Here is a 24,492-nt window from a genome sequence, read left to right as displayed (position 1 = left end):
ATTATATTATTATTTTAAATGTGATATTATTGATTTTTTCTATATTATCAGATAGTAAAGAATATTGTATTTGTAGCCTATAGAGACTTGAATTTTTTTTTCAAGCCTTTTAGTCTATAGCACAACATTGGGTTTTAAGTTCTTTTATATTTTGCATATTTATTGCATATTTTGTATTATGCTTATTATGATATATAAGCTGATTAAATGATGATCATTATTATTATAAGTATCATAGAGTTCGTAGTAAATATTTTGATTGTATTTCAGCTGTTTCCTAGTGGAACTTTATGGTTAGAGGAGTAGATTTTGATCCTCGAAAGCCAGTAGTCTCCTTACTGTTAATTAGCATAATGACAGGTGAAATAAAAAATAAATAAATTGTCTATTAATTTATTAAAAGTTTGCAGACAAATTATGTTTTACAGATGCACCTATATGTTATTATTTACAAGGTGCCGCAATAAAAAAAAATACATCTAAACGCGTACGTTAAATGCAAAGGAATGTCAATGTTCAACAAAACGAGTTAAAATAACATTTTATTAAGTAAAAATAATTAATACATCACTGTTTTAAAAAAAACATTGGTTACTTGAACTTAATAAAATGGTAATGAAATATATATACAAAAGATTTTGAAGCGTATTTATATTAGTTTAAAATAATTTCATGAATTTTTATTATTGTACACATTATATAAACAGCATATTTACCGTTATATAATTATTAATATTATTAATAATAATAATTGAATTATAATTCACACAGTCCCACTGTAAGCAGAGCTTGTGTTATAGGTACTAGACAACTGATATAAATACTAAGATATATATTTTTTGGAACAACGTATATAGTATACATAAAAAAACATCCCGATATAAACAATCGTACTTATGAGTACAAATGTTTATTCCGTGCGAGGAATAAAAGCGTGTGCTACACCGCTAAACCACAGAGGCCGTCAAAATATTTCGATTACAATCGTCTTGATTATGCTCATAAATAATAATATTAATTGTGCTAAATATTCCATTTATATAATGTGTACTAACGTATTTATTATTTATACGTTTATAAATATTACATAGAAGGTGGGCACATATTAATGTTTTCTATTAAAATATTATACAATTTGGAAACTACAATAAAACTTACGACTAGACAGGTACTGTACAACGAATACTGTTCTCAGTAATTACCCACAATTGTTTTTCTACTTAAATAGTAATATTTATTTATATTCTAGTTTCACATTCTAATTTCAATAATCTATACTATATACTATTTTTAATTTACAACTATACTTGTTTCCTGAAGCATAATTTATCAAAACATGGTTTAGATGAATTTAATTTACTTTCAAAATCGTAAAGAAAAAATCACTGGTCATTTTCTTATTATTAATATGTAAATAAACATAAAATACAATAACCATAGACTACTAAATCGTCTACTACAAGTAGAACTCGAAACGAAAATGATTTCTTGATAACAATTATCAAATTTCGAAATATATTTTTTAAATAGTCTATGGTCTGACTTTTACAAACTGGCAGTTCTAGTTAATTTATTTTTAAAATAATATCGGAATGTTACGTATCTGTCTTAAATTTGATTTAAAAAATAAAAGAAAGACACAGATAAAATATAACGAATTACAACAGATGCTAATAATTTTAATTTAACTGAATAAATAATAATAATAGCGGGAAATTTTGTACAAAGCTGTATGCGTGGCATAGCTATGTCTCATTTATTTTTACAAAGAAATTATTTACTTACATATTATATTTTCTGTTTTAGAGGTTACATACAGCTGTGCAATGTAGAGTGTAGTACTTATAACTACTATTACTATTACTATTCACACTTTATGTTTTTTGTAGAACTTAAAATCCATAGCGCTGACAATATTATCTGATTGAACAAAGATTGAATGCGTAGCGGTTACTATGTTGATTGTCGCATGCCTAATCCGTGTTAATGTATATTTACTTAGATCAACATTTATTTAAAATTGCAACACGCAATTTTCTTGCGCTTTCTTCCTGTGATGAGTTTGCGTTCCGAATGAGTGGTAGAATAAAAAAGTTGACTATTCAAAAGTTATATTAAGTTATTTGAATAAAGATGATTTCTATTCTATTCTTTAAGAACTTCATAATCATTTGCAAGCAAGTATGTACTGATGTAACTGCTTATTCTAATTATTATTTCTATTATTGTTGATGATGGTATAGTATACCAGCCTGCGCTAATGGTAAAAGCTAGTACAGACATCAGTGAAGAATTAAAGAATTTCGATAAAGTCTAATCTCTTTTAGAAGCAAATAGATATTTTTAGTGACCATTGCTAGTAATATGTAGGTTTGGAAACCATTGTGCTAATGGGCTAACAATCCTGACCATCCGTGATAGATGATAAGTTGAGGATGACCTCATTTTATCCTCTATCACGGATATACCTCTGTGCGTACCCTTAGCGGACGCGGACTAACATTCTATCACTTAAAAAAACCACAACTGGCAATGTCTGCCTAATCTAGTAACATTATAAAATGTAACAAATAATTAAAGTAATAAATATAATAATATGTATTAAAAATTATATTATTGATAAATATATATAAATAAATTAGTATAAAATGAGGTTTTCAATTTAAAGCATGATAATGTTGAGTTCTATTATCTATATTCTAAATTAACAATTTGCAATAGCGATAAAAGAAACTGCCTTCTTGTCTAATTTACGACACAATAATACCGTCCGTATCTAAATTATCTATCTATCTATCTATGACTATTTACACTACAAAGTATTATAAAATACACACAATCAATTACACGACTTTTTTAAATATTAAAAAGGTCTATAACTCAACCATTCTGCCACTAACTCACCAATCAATTCGTTTTCGATATTCCTACATATTTATATTGTTAAGTATATTAACTTTTCTCAGCTATTAATATTAATCTTAAATAATTATGAATGGCAAAATAGGGAAATATTTCAATCTCAATAAATTTCTACAATATGATAAAAACGTTCATTTCACTGATTTGTACTCATAATCCGCCATTTTTTGCAGTTTACACAAACATTCCGAATTTGAATAAATTCGAAATTCGAACGGTACCATAGAGGTATCGCTTTACATTTTCGATGTAAGCGCGAAGCTTACACTGCCTGAGGCTAAGGCATGACTGCCCGCGATTCGTTGGGCAGAAGTCGCCGTACAGATGGGTGGTTGGTACCGTCGCTGCTCGATATATCGCTAGTGCTGACCACAGCTGGCTGCGAAAAGTTCTTGCACAGAACCAGGACCTGCAAGTAAATTATTGTTATTATTACCTGTCAGTAGGACTTAAAACATTCAACATCGTTGCATTTAAGGAAACGATCCATTTTGAAGTAGATTAAAAAATAAATTTAGTATAATTAAAATAAGTTGCACACTAATCATTCTATAAACAAAATTATTTACTGCGCTAGTTTATTATCACTCCTAATAAACTTGCGCAGTAAATAGTTTTCTTTCGCAATAGCCAAAGTCTTAAAAAATATCTATGGTGCAGTTTATATTTTTTACCGCGGCGCAAACTGTACTAATTACTTAAAGATCAAGAACAAGGACAAGGGTCCTTCGAATAATTTGTAATCGAGTCAATAATTTTAAATATGTAAAGCATTACACACATTGCGTCAATATCAATGTCACATTACAAAATTAAATATCAGTTAAAACAAACAAGTTGTTTTTCAATTAATTATATTAATGATTATAGTAAATACCTATTTGTTAATTTACCGTTGAATCTATAGATGTTTGGTTAAATTCCTTTGATGTGTTAAAAATAAAAAAAATCTATTCAAATTTGGAACTGTAATATTATTTTGAAGTCAATGTTTTTATTTTAGTAAATTTAGAGAGGCGAAAATAACAAAATTTTCTAATCAATATACATAGACAAGACATACATATATATCAATATACATAGACAAGATATACATAGATAAGACACGTTTTTAATTTTTTACCGTTATAGTTTTAAAATACCTTTTACTATTTTTTTTATTGGTATTTCAGATCAAAGAACATAAATATTGCCGTAAGAGGCGGTTATGTTTACAAAGCAGCTTTGTCGTCTCATAAATATATGAAAGTGTTTACAGAACTGTTAATTGAATTTACACTGTACTTAGCATTAATATTATCTTTGCAATGCGTTAACTTTATCTTGTTGTAGAAACAGTAAATAATGAATATCTTTGTTAGATATATTTTTAATGCTTTAATATATTCTTTGTTACAATAAAAACGATTATTACGATTATTTATTTTTAAAGAATTTGAATTAATTAATTTATTAATGGAATAGTTCTTGTGACTTTTTGGTAATGCATTTATGAGATTTTTTTATATAATCGAAATCATGGCAAACAAATTGGCCCACCACGCCATGGTAAACAAAAATCGTCGTCTATATATTGTTGTTGTTGTTGTCACTTAATCGTAGCCTATAACTAAAACAAAGCTAGTTGCTTGGCGGCTGAAATAGGCGAGAATGACATCCAGAGACCCAAGCAGTCTTAGTACAATGTTTACATTTGGTTTACTGAGGATCTCGTACTTAAAGATGTAAAAGTAGAACAATCTTAAATTAGGGCACCATGAAGCTAATAGGTCTTGGGAAGTTAAATCGAAATGTAATAGGAAGTAACAGCCTCTATAAACCAGAAAACATCGAATTTTAGAGATTGAAAGGTTACTAACCAAAAAGCAGCCCTACCTATGAAAGATTTCGATCATATCTTTAGAAACTTATAAGTTAATAATATAAATAAGTAGTTGAATTTACAATATGCTATTGCTGTTATATGTGATCACCACTCCCAATTTTGTAAATGTGACGTTGCAAGATCTATATTTACAATTAATAATACATAGAGTTCCCAGAATTTTATTTATTTTGATAGGAACAGACAACAATTACTTAAAATGCGCAAGAAATTACACAGAAAATTGCTACTGACCATGTCACGGGATTAAACATTCTCTTGTAATTTATCTGAATCTATTTTAATTTCTAAAAGGGTGAGCTCATGGCTAGAATTAGTTGCTTGTATATTTTGTATTTCCATTAAAAGAAATGACACTTTGAAATACGTTCTGTTGCTCTTAACATTTGTACAAGTAATTATGTTACCTGATTTAACTAATACTGTAAAGTCATTGATACTTTAATGTGTTCAAATAAAGACTAAACATTAGCGAATGAAAAGAAACGGCATGCAAATATTTTGCGTCATTTGTTTAATTGTTTGGAATGTGTTTAGCGAACAATTACTATTTGTAATCAGAAAACATAATATCATCGTTTGTGGTTGCAACAGCTACTAGGAGGACTTCACAGAGTTGCCATCCATCTAGATTATTTGCTTTTTTGTAGATTCTTATCTCCTTTTTGTTTTTAGGGTTTCTATAATTCGAAGAACTCATTATAGTAGTACAAAGATTTCATGTTTCTGAATCTAATTTATCAGAAACTGTATTTATTGAATCGTCAACAAATCCAATTATGTATAGTGTGTATATATATATATATTATTTGTCCATAGATAACGCATTCAGGAATACAAGGATATTAAAGGAAACAAAACGGTGTAGAACTCAGAGGGAGCAGTGAGTCCACCTTCTCTGCTATTCTATTATAGCCTTTATCGTTAAATTATTACAGTAACAAATTAACGATCTTAATTGATATCTACGTCATAAAGGGAATCTCTATTTAAAATTTCTAGTCTCGGTTGTTAAGGTTGTAATGTTAAGTCAGTTGATACAAGTTTTTTTTTTTTTACAAAAATTTGCACAATGTTATACGAACTCTAAATAAGCTTTTTAGCATTTAGTTTAATGCTAAAAATTAAACTAAATGCTAAAAAGCTTCATTGCCATCACATATCACAGTCAGCAACACAAGGTTATTAGAAAGTGAGGATAGCTATCGTTAGCTACTAGTGCACTTATCTTCTACATGTCAAGAGGCTCTTCAATTATAAATGGCAAAAGCACGATCTTCTCTCGAGATGTTTCCTGTATATATACGAGTACGTGCGGTTCATGTACATAATGACTATTCGTCTTCACGACGAAATTATATTCGACTACGAGAACAACTTGTTGTTGAGTTCTTTACTATACGGGTTAGCTAAACATTGTCAAAGGCCTTGTATCTTTTGAGAATGTGATCTTGTATCTTGTATCTTTTGAGAAGTGCTGAATCCACTTTTGATACAAAAGTGGATTCAGCAAGAAAATTCTCATTCAATCTCAAGGATATAGACGTGCGAATGTTATTAGTTGTCATAAATATGGACACAAATACACACCAGTCGCTAATGTAACGAAAAACCATAAAACTGCTAAAACTGGAGTTTGCTCTCATGTACACTTAGCTTGTAGAATGAACTACCTGCCGAGGTTTTCTCATGAGACTACAGCATAGGCTTTTTAAGAAGGGTATATCTTAAAAAGCAGAAGAACCGGCAACGCGCGCGTTACACCCTGGTGTTTTAGGGGACCATAGGCTGCGGTAACAATTTACTAGTTCGTAACCCTTAGTGGGTAAGATTAGGTATACAGGAATTTTATAGAAATGGCAAAGAGTGATTAAAATGAGGAAAGAAAAATGATTATTATGGATTAATAAATAACAAACAATACTTAGACTGAATCAAGATGTCGCATAAGAAACACTTACCGTATATAAAACGGTGAGAACTCCCATCATGCCACCGACCAGTACATCCCACCAGTGGTGGCGGTGATCTGTGAGCCTACTCAGGGTGCAGACAGCGGCGTATACCAGGCAGATTGTCTGGATCAGCGGCACGATGAGCACGGAACGGTTGTGCCAGCTGAAAGCTCGCCTCTGAAGGTACCACTGCAAATAGGAACATTTTAGGACTAACAATTCTGTTAATGTATAGTAAGGTTGATAGGCAAAGAAGCAGTTACTCCTGCTTGATGGAACTGTGTAACCATGACCCATATTTGAAGTACTGCCACCAACGAAGCCGATACGACTTGTGGATATCTTATTCATTTGTGTCGTTAAGCAACTTGTTTTTATAAGCTGTGTTTGAAGGGAGGATTTAGAAGTGAAATAGGGTGGATATATAAGTGAAATTACACGGAAGAATAACGATTTGTTCCTCAAGGCAACTAACTGATTACTTTACATCAAGTGTGCCATAAGCTTTTTTCATTCTTTCATAATCTAAGAGCTACGCTCTTGTCGGTGGAGCTCTTGTCACTTTCCGCGATCTTCCAAAATGCTCTTTAAATGTTTATACGATACGATTATTTTGTCTTTAATTCTAATTATATGAAAAAATTGTATAAGATACTTACAGCGACAAATACTCCGCAGTATATGGCCATAGCAGCATGAGCCGATGGGAAACTTCTCGCGGAGTCGATTTGCAAGTATCTCGAGTATTTTGTAGAGGTGCATTTGTAGCTGGTTACATATTCCGAACTGTGGGGCGAAGGTATTCATTAGATTCCATATACACCATCTGACATTCCTTGGTTCTTAAAACTAAATTCTTTTTGGGTTTTTATGACTATTTAATCATTTTTATTTGTATATATGATGATATTTTCTTTTGGTTCCATGATTAATTCTTTACTAATTTATGCAATTATTTATTTTTACTCCATCTACGACATACCGGCTACGTATGGGTACGTTTAAAAATAACTTTCACTACTTTTATCTTTAATTCCTTTATCTTCGTAAAGTTACAATATTATCGTTGTGACGACTATAGATAACCTCTCTGTCTGTTCGTCTTAAAGCTATGTGTCTTTACTAAGTGTCTCCATTATCGGCAACTTGGCTGATAAGTTTGTTTATTAATTTTTGGAACTTTATTAAACCATGATGAAAGAAAAATATTATTTTAATTTATTATACTGAAAACGTCTCAGCCTAAAGTTAATGCTCTATTTATTTTACTTTTTAACCAACTCTATGAGATATGGCAGTCAAATAATAGAGTGGGATGACATGATTTTTGTATGCATAATAATGGAATGATACACCCGCTTGTACTAACGGTTTACGCTGGCGGAGTACCAGTGAAGGATGATAAAATGAGTCATGAAGTCAGGTCAGTTAGCCCATCTTGGCAAATGGCATTTTACCATAATAGTTACAAGGGGAAACTACGTTAACATGGCAATGGATTAGTAGTATAGTCCCCTGGAATAATAACGCATGAAAGGTACTACGGGCATATCATACTGTGCTGTTAGTGACATGATACACAACGGTTACCATTTACCACTTACTATAAAAAAATTCAACGGTGTTAAATAACTTATGTTAAGAAATATACGTACTGGTTGCAAGTCTTCTCAGCATCAGGCTCGCATAAATCGAAGAACGTCGGTCTTGGAGAGCCGATAACGCATTTGACCACTTCAAGGATGGCGAACACCACCACTGCACCATATATGTAATCTCTATATAAGAGGCCGGCAGTTCTGGCGCTGGCCACGAGCTTGTTGGTCTTCATGTTGTATTCGTCGTGTCTGTGATGGATTATCTCTACTGCCCACATCTGAGAACAAAGAGGTTCATTACTTTCAGATTTCGCATTTTTTCGTCCTCTATAATTGTATTACAAATTCATATTGGAACACTGGCAATAAAGCTAGGTAAGTGTATAGAAAGTATTTACAGAATTTTTTTGTAGTCTATCTCATTTTTTTTTTGTTTTATGACTAAGTAATACAATTTTGGAAGTCAGGTTTTCGCAGGTGGTCTCACACATACGTAGCGAAATTAAACAAAATCATATAAATCCATTAAGTAAAATCACTTTTGAATAATATTTTTTTTTATTCACACATTACAAATACTCTAAATGATTTTTTTTAAAAGCAGACTCAGAACCAGGTTGACTATCGCTTTTTATACAAATGTAAATATATGAAAAACTTTTTAAGCGAAGAAACTTTTTGTTGTTATTTTAGCAAACTTTTTAAATATTCTTTTTATTATGCTCAACATGTAAGAAATATTTTTTCATCTTTGTATTTTTAATTTAGATTTACAGACTGATAATTCTACTACGTTTCCTAGATTAAGTACATACTGAATTATAAAACTGTAGGTGTTTTTAACATACGAGAGCTTATAGAAAGTTGAGATTAGATTTATTAGTTACATGAAACTGGGAGAAATTGCAGCTGGGTTTTAGAAATTGGCAGGCGAACATTATCTTTATGGGAAATTACAACAATCTACTAAGCAGACTAGTCTTTTACATGTTATACATAGAATTAGAGAAACATGTATTTATTTATTCTTCTTTATACAAAATTGTACACCGGATTATTACCTGGTCCTTATTAGTGAACAGTTTTAATTTTAATAAACAAATTTATTTACAACACATCTTTATACTATTACTATACAATACAATTTTTAGTGTCACTTTACTTTTTATTAATAAACAAAAGTAACAAATAAAAGAAGCCGATACGCCTTATTCAATTATTTAAAAAAAAACCCAAAAGATATCTCTTTAGTTTCGTAAAAAAAAAACATTTTCCACCCGCCCTCGTAAAAATATATTTCGAAGTACTTTAGAACTAACAAAAAAAAAAGACAAGAAACTCGGCAGTTATTCTTTTTAAATGAGCTTGTACATGATTAGAAAAAGCACAGATTCATAAACCGATTATCAAACCGGTAATAGCGTATAATTATAGAATAAGTATAGAGATCCTATGCTATTACTAATATTGTACTAATTATAATGTACAAAAGTAGGTCATATGCCTACAAATATTAGAAACGTGATCTCGCGGCCAAAACCGCGGAAACAGCTTGTGTTACATTCAGACAAACATATAAACATCTACGTCAATACAAGAATACCTAATAAACAATGTTTGCGAAAGATTTTCCGCCATTGTTCCGATTTGCTTCATTAGACCACGAATTTGAAGAATTTGCATCACAAACGTAGATCTTTGCTTTGACAATGCTTTGGTTGGTTGTATTTAAATTTATTTGTATTGAAGTTGATGACTGACGCCTGATTGACAGAATCAATCAAGGAGATTGAGTAAATACAATATATGTCAAAAAAATTTAAGAGGATTGATAAAAACAATATTGTTATGTATGTAACGAGATTAGCAAACAAGTTGATGGTCGTTATATTAGGAAGTGGTCACCGTCGTATATATAGTCCATGAACAGTACAACACGTGATACTCATACCCTTCAAGCATTACCATTTTTTATGGGTATATCCATTTCTCTTTATCCATTTAACTTACTCTTTTATGACATATAAAGTGAAAAAAAATCAAATACGATATTTCTTTTTTCGAGTGGCTCTATTAAAGCCAAATCAGTGCTGCAGTGACACGCTGCGACACCAGCTGATTGAAGGTCTGATTTCAGCTCATAGCGCGATATTAGCTTTTAAGTTTTTCTACATTTTTACTATGTATTATGCTATGCTGAATAAATTATTATTACTATGACTCTAATGAATTAGTGGTAGTTGGTAGTTTGTATTTTATGTACTTATTACTACTAAATTATGTAAAAGAGCAACACGCAAATTTCTTGTTCATTCTTGTTGTGATGAGAACAGCTTTCTGAATAGCGGTAGATAAAAAAATAAGTGCTGACTATTCTATGCTTCAATATAAGTTTATTTGAATAAACAATTTTCTATTCTATTCTATACATATATATTACTAGCTACTTGCCCCGGCTTAGCCCGGGTGTACATGTATTATACATATATACCTTCCTCTAAAATCACTCTGTCTATTAGAAAAAACAGCTTCAAAATCCGTTGCGTAGTTTTAAAGATTTAAGCATACATAGGGACGGACAGACAGCGACAGCGACTTTGTTTTCTACTATGTAATGATGATATACATATATATGTGTTATTTATAATTAGATCGTGTTTATTTGGATTACATTGGATCATGCAAACATAATATGATACGTTACAATGATGCGTTTGTATTGTATATGAATTTATCACCCAAGATAGTAGTGGCATGTGACTATCAAAACTGAACTTATGTGCGGAATATTGGACGTAAATATTATGAAATAGATTGATTTACGATACAGTATCGTTTTGTATATAAAACAATTATGCAATACTATGTACGGTCGACATTAATTCTTAAAACGTCGAATTAATGTAATTTTTAATTTTTCTGCAAAAATGGTTGTCGTAATCATCTTATTTTGTTTATATATATATTATATCTATTTAATATAATATATAATTGTATTTAATAAATCAAACCGTAGAGTTTGCTATTAGTATTAAGACCGCCTACTGTACAAAATTCAATAAAATTTTAAATAAATAAATATTTTGTAAGTATTTTTATATCACTTTTTATATTTCATTTATTTGATTGATTTTCTTATTAAAACTATATACAAATATTATAAAGTTGAAATCAAATCGATTTGGCGTGCATTTGTTTATAATTGATAAACTCAGAAATAACTCGAACAATTTTAAAAGTTTTTTTTAAATCGATTATAAAAATTATAGGTAAACACACTTATTGAGTTCACTTTATCACACGATGATAGCGTTTTCGCATACCGTGTTATTTTCTATGGTCGCGGGTTCGATTCCATCCATAGTACAAACATTTATATTCATGAGTATAATAGTTTGTATTGGTCTGGGTATTTTCTATGTGTAATATGTAAGTAGTTAAAAGAAACAGTATTTTTAAATCAGTTGCTTAGCCTATAATACTGACTCTGCTTAGTTTGGGACTCGACGCTGTTTATATTTATTATTATTGTACATATTTATATCTGATTAGCTTAGGACTAGATGGCGATGCGTGGATTATTCAGGGTTATTACTATTACTTCATACAAATACTAAGTATAATGTAATATTAGAAATATGTGTAATCATTACATAGTATAAACAAAGTCGTTGTCGCTGTCTGTCCGTCCCCATTAATGCTTAAACCTTTAAAATTACGCAACGGACTTCGAAGCGGTTTTTTAAATAGATAGAGTCATTCAAGAGGAAAGTTTATATGTATAATACATGTTCACTCGGGCGAAGCCGGGGCGAGTAGCTAGTGTTACATAAAACCATACGAAACTAAAGTTTATAATAATGATGGCAAATAAAATAAATGCTGCTAACTGTACATATTCCACTCTGCTATTCCTCGTATCTCAAAATACAAATTGAATGCAGCACGAGATACCACAGATGGCTTCCGAAGTCACTCTCACCAGATCCAAGATAGCACGCGAGGAAATCAAATAAAACAACAATTCTACATACAGACAACCTTTATACATATAACAGTTTTTAATAAACATTTATGAAACTTAGTAACTTGAAAAATATTTAGAAATAGGAACCCGACTTTGCACGGGTCCAAAACTATAGAAATGTATAAATTTAGAACTGAAAATAACTTTTTCATAAATTTGCTAGTCGTATTTGTTGTAATTTGTGCTTTGTTGTTGTTGTTGCTCTTTAAATCAATATTTAAAGAGCAACACACAAGTTTCTTGCTTATTCTTCTTGTTATGAAGAGTGATAGAATAAAAAATATGACTATTCAAAAGTGCATGTATTGAGATTATTTCAATATTTCAATTTCAGCGATGCAACACGTAAGGAACATAAAAAGGTCATATTGTCCTGTTATATAAAATTATTTTATTTGTAAAAAAAAAATATTTATAAATATATTATACTAGCTGTTCGTCCGCGTGTAATTTAACTTCATTTTTCTAAAATAAAAGTAGCCTAAGTTACTCCTTATTACATTAGCTACCTGCCAAAAATGTCCCGTCAAAATCGGTTCATCGGTTTGTTTGATGTAGCTATTCCTTGGTCTTCCCCTCCCCCTCTTTCCTTCTATTTTCCCCTCAATAATAATTTTCATGAAATCATCGTGCCGTATCAAGTGCCCTAACATATTATACATTTCTAATATTAGTTTAGTTATATTATATGACCACCTCGGTGGTCTAGCGGTCTAGCATACCGCTTTACGACCGATGGTCGCGGGTTCGATTCCTCGCACGGCACAAACATTTGTATTCATGAGTATGATTGTTTGTATCGGTCTGGGTATTTTCTATGTATAATATGTATATATTTATGAAAAAAAAAAAATATCTATGTATTTGTATCAGTTGTCTAGGACCCATAACACAAGCTTTAGCTAGCTTAACTTGGGTCTAGATGGCGCTGTGTGAATTGTCCTGAGATTATTATTATTATTATTATATGTTGATCTATCGTGTGCCACATATAGTGGACTGTTACATTATCAGTCAGCAGTACTTTAAAATATATGTTAATAGATAATTAATTAAAGCCGCCAGTGATTGGATGCAGAAAGTGGAAGATCGAGTTAAGTGGCGCTTCGAGATGACACCGTATCCACAATTTGAACGCTATGAATTTTTATCTAATTTATAATGAAGTTCTTCATTTTTGAAGATGATATTTTTGACGATATTTTGTTTTGGCTTTTTTGGTTTGGAGTATTGAATATTTTTTCTTTATTTGCCAAATATCTAATATTACAAAGTACAAATTATAGAGTATAAGTACAAATAATTTCTCCTAGTTAGATTTTCATTAGTTTTTTTTTTCAATGATTAATGGTTATAAATACTTGACAAAATTAAAAGCTACGATTACTATAATAATTGGACAATTTACACAACGTCATCTAATCTCAAGCTAAGCAGAGCTTGTGTTATAAGCTATAATCAGATCATATATCAGATAACTGATGTATATACTTGGATACATTTTTTAAATACATACATATGAAACACCCATATCGATACAAACAATCACACTTATGAATACAAATGTATGCATCGTGCTAAGAATCGAACCCGACCATTGCAAGTAAGGCGGTATGCTAAACCGCTAGACCACCCACGCCCTCAAACTAAATAAAAACGAAAACTCTACGGGTAATTTCAAATTGAGAATGTTTTTTTTTAATTTCTTAGGAGGCAAAAGACATAAAAGTATACTTACAATAATAAATGGGACAATAAGAGTAATGGCGACGACCAGTGAGATGGAGAAGCTGTCGCCGGTGTAAGCGAAGGAGAGCGCAGGGTCGTGGCACATGAACCCACTGCGGCGGCTTGGCAGGGCGCCCACTTCTAGCAAGATGCATACTGCACCAACTGAGGACAAAAAAGAAATAAAAATTAGCATAATTTTTACAGCAGTGTAACTGAAAATAGAATGAAAATGGTACAATTGTTTTTTACTACTTGGATGGTGGCAAACAAGCATCTGGGCCTGGTGGTAAACGGTTACCGTAGCCTATGAACGCCTAAGAGAACACCAGGGAGTTACGTACGCGTTGCCGACCCTTAAGAAACCTTAAGATAACCTTGAAAAACCCTATGCTGTAGTAACGTGAGATAACATCAGAAGCTAGTTTTACTATAATAATAATAATAATAATTCACATAGCGCCATCTAGTCCTAGCTAAGCAGAATTTATGTTACAGGTTCTAAACAACTGATACAAATACGTATATACATTTTACATAAAAAAAACTATAACATACATATACAATCTCTAAAATATACATATAAAAATTTTGCCCAAGAAATAATTTTTTTTGGGGTGGACCACCCTATTCACTTAGGACTTGAAAAATAGTTTACATCCTATTCTCAAACCTACCGAATATACACATAAAAATCGGTCAAGCAGTTTCGGACTACTTTGGTTTCAAACACTGATATGACAATTTTATATATTAGAAGATATATATCTATAAATATGTATATAACATACAGATTTTTTATTCTATTGCATTCATAAGCCATTTACTATTTTCTGCATTCTCTCGTGGTTATTTTGAAGACATTGTTTGTTTAAGTTGTAATAATAATTTAAATAATAACTCTTTATTGCGCACAGATAAACAAAGAACAATAAGTACAGAATAATAAAAATGTCTTACAAAACGCGGTCTTATCGCTATTAGCAATCTCTTACAGACAACCTGAATCTTATTACTCTGTAAATGAAATGCATTGTAACGCTTCTGAATAATAAATAAATAGTTGATAAATAAATGAACAAGCTTTGTATTTATATTTTTAGACAGATATCGGAGTAGCTAAAACAGAAGTCATAATTAATAACCGGTTTATTCTAAACCATTTAAATTATTTGTCATCATAAATAACTAAATGCGAGTTCTAAATTAAATGCGTTATAAATTAGTTTAAAATAAACAATATAATGTTTGTGTTATGGATATTCTTCTATGTCGTTGTGGGCTTGAGAATTTTTACAAATTGCCCCAAATACCAGGAATATCACGATGAAATATTCATATAACATCGCATCGTTTGGATAACTAATACGTTTGTAATGTTGTTTTAACGAGTTAAATAATATATTTTAGTATTCGTTTATAATATAAAGTTATAAGGCATAGTTTTAGACTGTATGTTAATTCTATATTATTAACAAGGTATCCGTCTTCCCACGGGTGTGCTATACATATAAAACTTTCTCTTCAATTACTCTAACTATTGCTAAAAACTACATCAAAAGCCGTTGCGTAGTTTAAAAGATTTAAGCGAATAACGGAAGCGATTTTATTTTATACTATGTATATTATATTATAGTAGATATGAACCGACGATCTGGTCAAGATCGCTGGCAGGCATTGGATGCGAGCAGCGCAGGACCGATCGTCGTGGAGATCTTTGGGGGAGGCTTTTGTTCAGCAGTGGAAGTCTTCCGGGCTGAGATGATGATGATGAAAGATAGTAGACAAATAAATAGATAACACTTCTTACAGATATTACAATGACAAAATGCATATTGTATTCTTGTTCATATCCGTGAAACATCCTTTCAATTGCGACATCCACGCTGAGTCAAGTCCACATCACTAACTTAAATCTTTTCCCTTTCTTTTTAAAGCTACCTACTTATACTATTATATAATCCATACATGTAATAAAATCGTAAACGAGGAGTTTCTGTATATTAAATATTTTGTCTTATAAACAATTTATTCGTTTTGTACACAAAAATATTTTCAGAATTTTGTCTTTTTGGAATTTTAGAGCACGTAAAACTATGAAACTAACTAACTATTGTAAATGTAAATCGAATATGTTTTAACTGATGTATTATCCTAAGCTTTCCTTAAAAGTATTGGTGTTTGTTTCATCCAATAAGTTTACAAATAATTGAAAAAATACGCATTAGTCTAACTGAAAGGACGGAAAGAGATTCTTATCAGTGCTTCTTGGCTCTACTTTTCGAACTGACGGTAGATTTGATTTATCATAAGTGTTCTTAATTGATCTACATGCATAAACATATTTTGATTTGATTTGATTTTACTCATACGAATTTATGTATACACTGGGCAAAAGTAATTATTCATTAAACGATTATTGAAGTTACTACAAAATGTCTTATATGTTTTGAATTTGAAATTAAAATAGATCTTGATGATTTTCTCATAGGTTTGACATATTTATGCCGTGTTTTTACATGAATCCCACATTGTTTACTTCGGCGGAGGGAGGATTTTTGGATGATTTTTCCACATGTAAAAATTTGTAAAATGTCTTGTAATAATTAAGAAGTTATGAATTTGAATGTACCGATTGGTCATATAAAAAAAATATTGAGGTTATGTGTATCCTTTTAAATCATTACAAGAATTTCTCCTTAGCCATACATCGTACCTTTGTTTTTTATTATCGACATTCGAGGCATACCTGAACAATATGTCATAAGTTTTTGTCCACCATTTTTTTACGATCTATAAAAATTAACGACGAATAATAATCGATTCCGATGCCTATAACAAATCATTGATTGGAATCCTTTAAAATATCCGCTTTGTTCTTAGAAGCGGTTTAATTTTAAACATTCCGGAATATTTCCTGAGTATAAATGTGTCAAGAGATTATTTATTACTCTGGCCATAGGTATCTACGTATACTATACTATACCTATATACTATAGGTGGTTCACAAGAGTCTGCGGAACATCAGAAGTCCGTAATACTTTCGTTCCATAAGACGCCCGAATTTGCGCGGGTCACCTAGTTTTTCATACACATTGAATAGTTTAAAGTACCTTAATATGAAGTTCTGTAAAATGTGGAATCATTGTACTATAATAACTATTTTTATGGCCATCGTAGCCTCAACTTTATGTAAGAAGTAAAGTCCCAAGTTAAGCTGAGCAGTGTTATGGATACTAGCCTAGATTTCTTTTTTCTTGTAAATGCAAATAACTTTCTAAATACTACTATATACCTATATTATGTACATATATATGCTAGACAACAATAAAATAAACTACTTGACCAGTAAAATTTTGCAAATCCTATTCTAGTAAACAATGTTCATGATCACCAAGACATGTTAGCTAAATGTTTAGATAACGTGCCGACCTTAAAATCCCATACAACGAGCTACCTCGTTAACCATGTTTCCTTAATACACACCATCTGCTCGAAGTGGTTGTTAAGATAACACGTGAAGATCAAATGGGCTTTGATATGGTCAGTAAATGAACACATCCTTTTGATAACGTACCTACATCATGATTAAATGTTAAAACTTTCTCCGGTTAATTGGATAGAATAGAAGAGAATGGAATAGAACACAATACAACAATGATGATGCTCACAGCAGCATATAAAATATTATTTCAAAGAAATTGTAATAAAAACAATAAATTAAATTGTAGATAAAATAATTATATAAATAAATAACAAGGAAAGCAAGAAAAAACATATAACAATACAAAATGCATAGGTAATCGCTATAGTTACAAGAGAGACTAAATTAATGTCTGTGAACTGGAGAAGAAGATTAAAAGTGACAAGCTTCTAAACTACTTTACATTAAAAAACAAAGTCGCCGGTGCTGTATTTACGCTTAGATCTTTTAAGTTACGCAACGGATTTTTATTAAATTTTCAGAAATAAATGGAGTGATTCAAGAGGAAGGTTTATATGTAATAACACGTGCGTGTTATAATATAGAACAAGCCAAAGAATTGTAATGCATCCATATGAAGCCTGGACAGACCGCTAATATATCATATAAATGATATTGTAATTATTTCCTTCTCCTACAGAAAATAGCATTATACTGCGTGCAGACATCTTTTATAAACATTGTGCATTTGGATGTATCAATAAAATGGTAACAATTTTAATAGATCTTTGACATGTTTACATTACATACATTTAAAGTGCTTTATGTTTTAGTAGTATTATACCGAAAGCATATTTCTTTACATAAACAAGTTGTAAACAAATCTAGCACAAATTTGTTACAATTGTTTTTAATACTTTTGAAGTTTTGTTGAAATACATTTTCCATCAGAATTAAACTTTAGAAATTTCTCTTCATTCAAATTATCTCTAAATTTATATCCGTATTCAATTCATAGGAAATTCTGACTACGTTTCTTTCAAATTTTAACATATGTTATTTGTGTATTCCTTAGAGCGTTCAAATATTTGATAATCAAACTTTGTTAAGACAAAACTACCTACTCCGGAAACTATAATATTTTTATTCATCCTGTTTAGGATTAATATCTCCAGAATATACGTGGGAGCTTATGGTTATGGGACTCTCTACCATTTGATTTAATATCGTGGCAGTTTACCATGGCATTTTGTCTCGTTACATTGCTTAGATAAGCATGTAATCTATCGTTCTATGGAAATTATTTATAGTTTACACAATACAAATCGTAAAGTAGTTTCATTTGAATGATTCTGTTAAACCTTTTGGTTTTTTGCATTTCAGGGTAACTTTATTTATTAAAGTTATTATTAAACTTTGTTCAATTCAATTTAATTATTCATTAACCCAAGTAACAAGATTTATTCAGAGTCCTTGGTTGCATTTTAAGATTACTGTATAAAATTGGATTGGATTTAAACAGATTTGAGATTAGATTTATTAGTAGACCTGTTGCTATTGCTATGACCTTGGTACGCCTTATAGTGCACTTACAGTCATTTCTAAAGGTACTCAACTTAAAACGTTAGTTTAAACTTGATGATAAACTGTACAGTTAAACGTATTACTTTAAAAGCTGTTACTGTTATCATTAAAGTGTGGAGTATTTGGTGATTGTGTTTGAAAACATTGGAGTTAATGGTCACTACAGTTATTTTAAGGACACCTTTTAGTGAGGCTCTTCATCCTTAAATTGCTCCTTGAATTGTAGTATATATTTGTGAATAAAGATTATTCATTTTCACAGACTTTAACCAAGTAAGTGCAGTGTGTGTATATATGTGTACTTATTGTGAGCCCTTTAACTTATTAATATTATTATTATTAAAAATGTGTCTTTTGTCCTTTTTTCTAAGCTGTTTCGATATTTCATAGCATGGATACATAAATTTACTGATAAAACATTTAAAGACGATTTCTGCCAAAAACAATATCAACATACATTTGAATACACGTCTTAGCATACAGCATTATTTAAATTGTTATACATATAAAATATTATATAAATAACAATATTACGATAAACGTTTTCTATATTTATTTAATTACGTGAATATCTTTCTTTTTGTTATAAAAAATAGTGATATACTTATTAAATGTATATTTTCATGAAGTAATTAACAATGCTAGTATCAAGTTCTAAAAATTTTTTTTTATAACTATGTTTAAATTAAGATCACGGAATTTAAACATTTGTTAAATAAACATTTTTTTGAGTTCTTTAACTCTTTATTATGTTGGGATTTTTGTACTTTATTAGTTGATTAAATTATACTGTTAGTAAAGAGATGTGCATAGAATGTACCGTTGAATTTATTTCTGCGTCTGTGACATTGTCCTGTTGCGTCGGATGGAGAAAGTGGGCTGTGATAACTCGCGGTTATCTGATGCGTCTGACAATGCAGCTGCGATGCAGCGAACGAGATAACGGCCTTAAGTAATTCCATGGCTTAGTTGTGTTCATGGTCATTATGGCGATACTAAATAGAATTATGCACTTTAAATATAACAGGGGACTGAGTTCGTTCATGTTATTAACTAGCTGTAACCCGCGACTTCCTTCGCGTAAAATAAAAGTAGCGTTATCTTAATCTTAATAACATCATAGACGCGAAAGTTTGCGTGTATGGATGTTTGTTAATCTTTCACGCAAAAATTACTGAACAGATTTTGATGAAACTTTACACTAATATAGCTTATGCACCAGAATAACATATAGACTATATTATTTATTGAAATTTAACGCGAGTGAAACTGCGCGCACAATTATTATCTTGTTAATCAGCGATATTTTTTTGGTAAAAGCTTACTTAGTATATATAAAAAATAGCCAGACTAATACTCCTGAATACAAATGTTTGTACCGTGCGTGGAATTGAACCCGCGACTATCGAAAGCAAAAAACAGTGTGGTAAACCGCTAGACCACCGAGTATAATTTTAATTATTATTTTCACAATAGGAAGATACAGTTTCAGTAGGTACTAAATTTGAGATATATGTACTGAAAACTGAAATTATATCACCACCTATTTATAGTAACCTAATCATTGAAATTATGAAAATGAGATAATAATACCCAACTTTTAGAATATATAAGCTAGGAATATTCTATAACTATTTCCACTATTTTATTATTATTATTAAGTTATAATTGGGATAATTATACTATGATAGTGTAATACACGCTTAAAGGGCTATAGACAAAAGATCAGAAGCATATGATCGATATAAAAGGTGATACGTTTGCGGTAAATATATTATCTGTTGGTTGTGTGAAACCGCGTGATGTCTGATATTACAAAAATATATTTGATTACAGTTGCAACTAGAACATGTGAAACATAAATACATATTCAAATTCAAAAATCATTTATTCATGTAGGACATATTAGCCGCTTATGAACGTCAAATTTACATTATAATTTTAATTTTTTCCCTACCGTCCAGTTCAGTATATGGACCCAAATGAGAAGAACTGGCAAGAAACTCAATTGAAAATTTTATTTTATTTTTTTAAAAGCCAGTTTATTTACAATGTATATATATAGGTGTCTATGTCTAACATTAAATGAAAATCCCGTGCATGAACAACTATTGCCATGCACGCTCGTCATTCAAGTAATCGTTTAGTGAGTAATGGGCTTTGTTCAGTAAATATGATTTGATAGATGTTTTGAATTTATTTAAGGGCAATTCCAGTATATGCTTTGGTATTTTGTTGTAAATTTTTATACCTATTCCCATAAAAGACCTATTAACTTTTTCTAAACAATACTTGAGGACAGCAAGTTTGTCTTTAAATCTAGTATTATAATAATATAAATATACATAAATATTATAATATATATGTATATATATATGGCGATGTTAATGTATTTTATTTATTTTATTTTTAATTCGGTCATAATTAATTCAAATTATAAGTTTGAACATTACTAAGGTTCTATTACTATACTATAATACATTGTTAATCTATCCTCAATTTGGCCACAAACTTTAATACTTAACAAAAAGCTAGGTTCATTGGCTACGGTAACCATTTACCATCAGATGGGCTGTATGCTTGATTGCCACCATCGTATTATAAAAAAAAACAAAAGAGTATACATATATGCGTGTCTGTGTGTCTAATACACGATACTATGTGTAATGTTTTCTTTATTGATTTAACGTATTTGCTTCAACATTTTAAATATATTTTCTTCTCTGTTTAAAGTATAATATATAAAATAAATTATATATATATCCGTGTATTTTTTTTAAAAAGGGTTACATAACTTTTACTTCATGTAATAATACACAGATACATTAACGACTATTAAACAATTTAGAAATTGATAAAAGTAGAACAGGGTCAGAAATTTACATTTCTTAAATTGGACGATCGAGAATCGAACTGCGGTCGTTTATCCGAAACAACATTGTATTGAACTTATTTGGCCCTTGCAGTAAAGATAGGTTTTAATAGTATTACGTCTATAAATGACGTTAATAGCATAATTTGAGATTCAAAACTCAACTGTTTCCGTTACGGGATTAGGTCATAATTATTATGCATAATTAAATATGCATCCACAATTTGTATTAGAGAAATCCGGATATCCAAGTCGATTATGATAATAGCCGAGCAAGTTTTTAAAAAGGGATTTAGTTCATTGACTGACCGATTGTGTTTGGATTAAAGCATTCATTACAGAAACCTCAAGTATTAATTTTATTAACAATAAAAATATTTCTTACACACACAGACACACACAATTCACATACACACACACAAAATCACATACACATACAAATTACTTCTAATCCAGATGCTATTGTATTCATAATTCTTAAAATTAGTGTTTCTATTACTTTTGTTTATTGCAAAATTTATATTATTTGATTTGTACTTCTAAATGTATCATTCTGATTTTTTTTATTTTGCTTAGTTACTGAAACCTGTTATTGGCTTTCTCTCTCTCTTTCTTGTACTGTCGATTTAATGTATTGGATTGTAAGGTGTTGGTTTTCTTATAAATAAACGTTTTTCAATATTTCTGAACGATGACTTAACAAATACTACTTGTAAATCGTTATTATTATATATTTATTTATTATTATTTTTAATCTGCCACCGCAGCCACTCTATTTTGAATGTCCCTGTTAAAACCACAAGGTCCTAAGGGTACTATAAACCAAAACACTACACTCGTGTATATAAAGTTTATTGGTCGGTTTCAAATACAGGTACAAAAAATGTTTTTTTTTTTTTTTCGGACTACTCTAATGCTGTTGGCCGTAGCTGGCCTTTACAGCTTCACCGGATGTTATGGGGCGAGTGCAGATGGCACTCCAAACCCGCGGAAGGACTTATGGAGCGGCTGAAGGCCAACTCCTGCCTGACGGATACGACTTTAGTCTGAGGGCACAACTAGGGGTTCGAACCTCGGCTCAGGCCGTCGTAATTTCGATCCCCGTTTGAATTGGACGGGGGATCGATCGGAGGGGACAAAAAATGTTATAAAGTAAAATACATATGGACTTTCTACAAAACGAAACGTTAGCGAGTTTCAATTTTGTTACAACGCCATCTATTGGCGCTGAATGCAAACAATACTATTTTATGGATTATAATCTACTTTAACAGTCCCTGTAGCTTTTTTAAAGAAAAAACTTCACATTATTGAAAATTAATTATGCCCGCGGTTTCACCAGCATGAAATTTATAGCCTATGTGTCATTCTGATGTAGCTATATTACTGAGAAGTTTCATCAAAATGGGTTCAGCAGTTTTTGCGCGAAAGAGTAACAAACATTCATTTATCCATTCATATTCACACTTTCGTGGTTATAATATTAGTAAGGTATGTGCCTATACAAACAGCCCTAACAAGAATTCATGATCTATACATATTGAGCTTATTTTTTGTGCATAGATTTACTGAATGGAAAAAAGCACATTATATGTTTTATTTATTACTCTTTATTGCACCTAAAAAATATAACGAACAAAATATATATAATAGTGTATGAAATCACAAAAGGCGTCTTTGCATCAATATTAATTTTTCTGTATATTTTTTCGCTTCATATAGTTTATAATATGTATGTAGTTCATGTAAGTGTATTTAGTTTAATATATAATTATTATTATTTACATAAATTTTATTTCATATAATATTATTATTAAATCATTTATATGTTTGTTAGTTTTTAGTTTTCTCCTGTTTGCATATTAGCTACTTGTTCGTTATTGAAATCAGTTTTCCTAGGTTGCCTTACGAATATTGCCTTCAGCAATAAGACCGCCTTTTTGTAACTATACATGTATTCTTTAGTATAGTATTTATGCCATTTCTTTACTGTATGTTACAAATAAAGTACATACTATCTATCTATTGTATTTCTTAGTAGACAGACAGACAGATTGATGTTAGTTTTCACTATTTAAAATTTACGTTATCGATATAAAAGGGCGAATGTGTCTCGCACACTAACGCTATTTTAAACGTGACCATTTTACAACGTTATTAAATATTATTATACTATAAAATTAATCATCATTAGGCGTGTTAATTTAAAAATAATCTATTAAATATATCCCATAAAACTATCATTAGAGTTGTGTAAATTTTATAGATACAATCTATGGAACAGTGTCTCACTTTCCATAACATTAACATTATCTATGGTAGCACAGAGTAGGTGATATGAAATCTTGCAATTCTATTCTTTATGGTTTTAGAGCCCAACACATTTTATATTACAAATTAAAGTTATTTTGGATAATTAAAACCAAACTTAAATATTCAATATAGGATCATTTTTTTATAATAATCAATTTTCAATTCAATTTTGTAATTTCTATTT

The 24,492-nt window shown here is 30.4% G+C and overlaps 1 protein-coding gene across 2 annotated transcripts in view; it reads right to left on the bottom strand.

Annotated features, from left to right (window-relative positions):
• Window positions 1–1,265: 1,265 nt before the first annotated feature.
• Window positions 1,266–24,492, bottom strand: part of LOC131851441 (phospholipid phosphatase 2-like) — a 97,068-nt gene continuing 73,841 nt past the window's right edge. For both annotated transcript variants that reach the window (XM_059201940.1, XM_059201941.1), the window contains exons 3-7: window positions 14,126–14,280; window positions 8,418–8,638; window positions 7,422–7,548; window positions 6,769–6,951; window positions 1,266–3,331 (exon numbers count right to left, since the gene is read on the bottom strand). In XM_059201940.1, the coding sequence (XP_059057923.1) occupies window positions 3,200–3,331; window positions 6,769–6,951; window positions 7,422–7,548; window positions 8,418–8,638; window positions 14,126–14,280 (818 nt within the window). In that variant the 3' untranslated portion in view covers window positions 1,266–3,199. The remainder of the gene's footprint in view (window positions 3,332–6,768; window positions 6,952–7,421; window positions 7,549–8,417; window positions 8,639–14,125; window positions 14,281–24,492) is intronic.

This window comes from Achroia grisella, unplaced genomic scaffold (genome assembly GCF_030625045.1).
Source record: "Achroia grisella isolate CSIRO2021 unplaced genomic scaffold, CSIRO_AGI_Agris_v1 utg783, whole genome shotgun sequence".
Lineage (NCBI taxonomy): Eukaryota > Metazoa > Arthropoda > Insecta > Lepidoptera > Pyralidae > Achroia > Achroia grisella.
The sequence above is the reverse complement of the archived record's forward strand: the minus strand, read 5'-3'. Positions and strand labels throughout refer to the sequence as shown.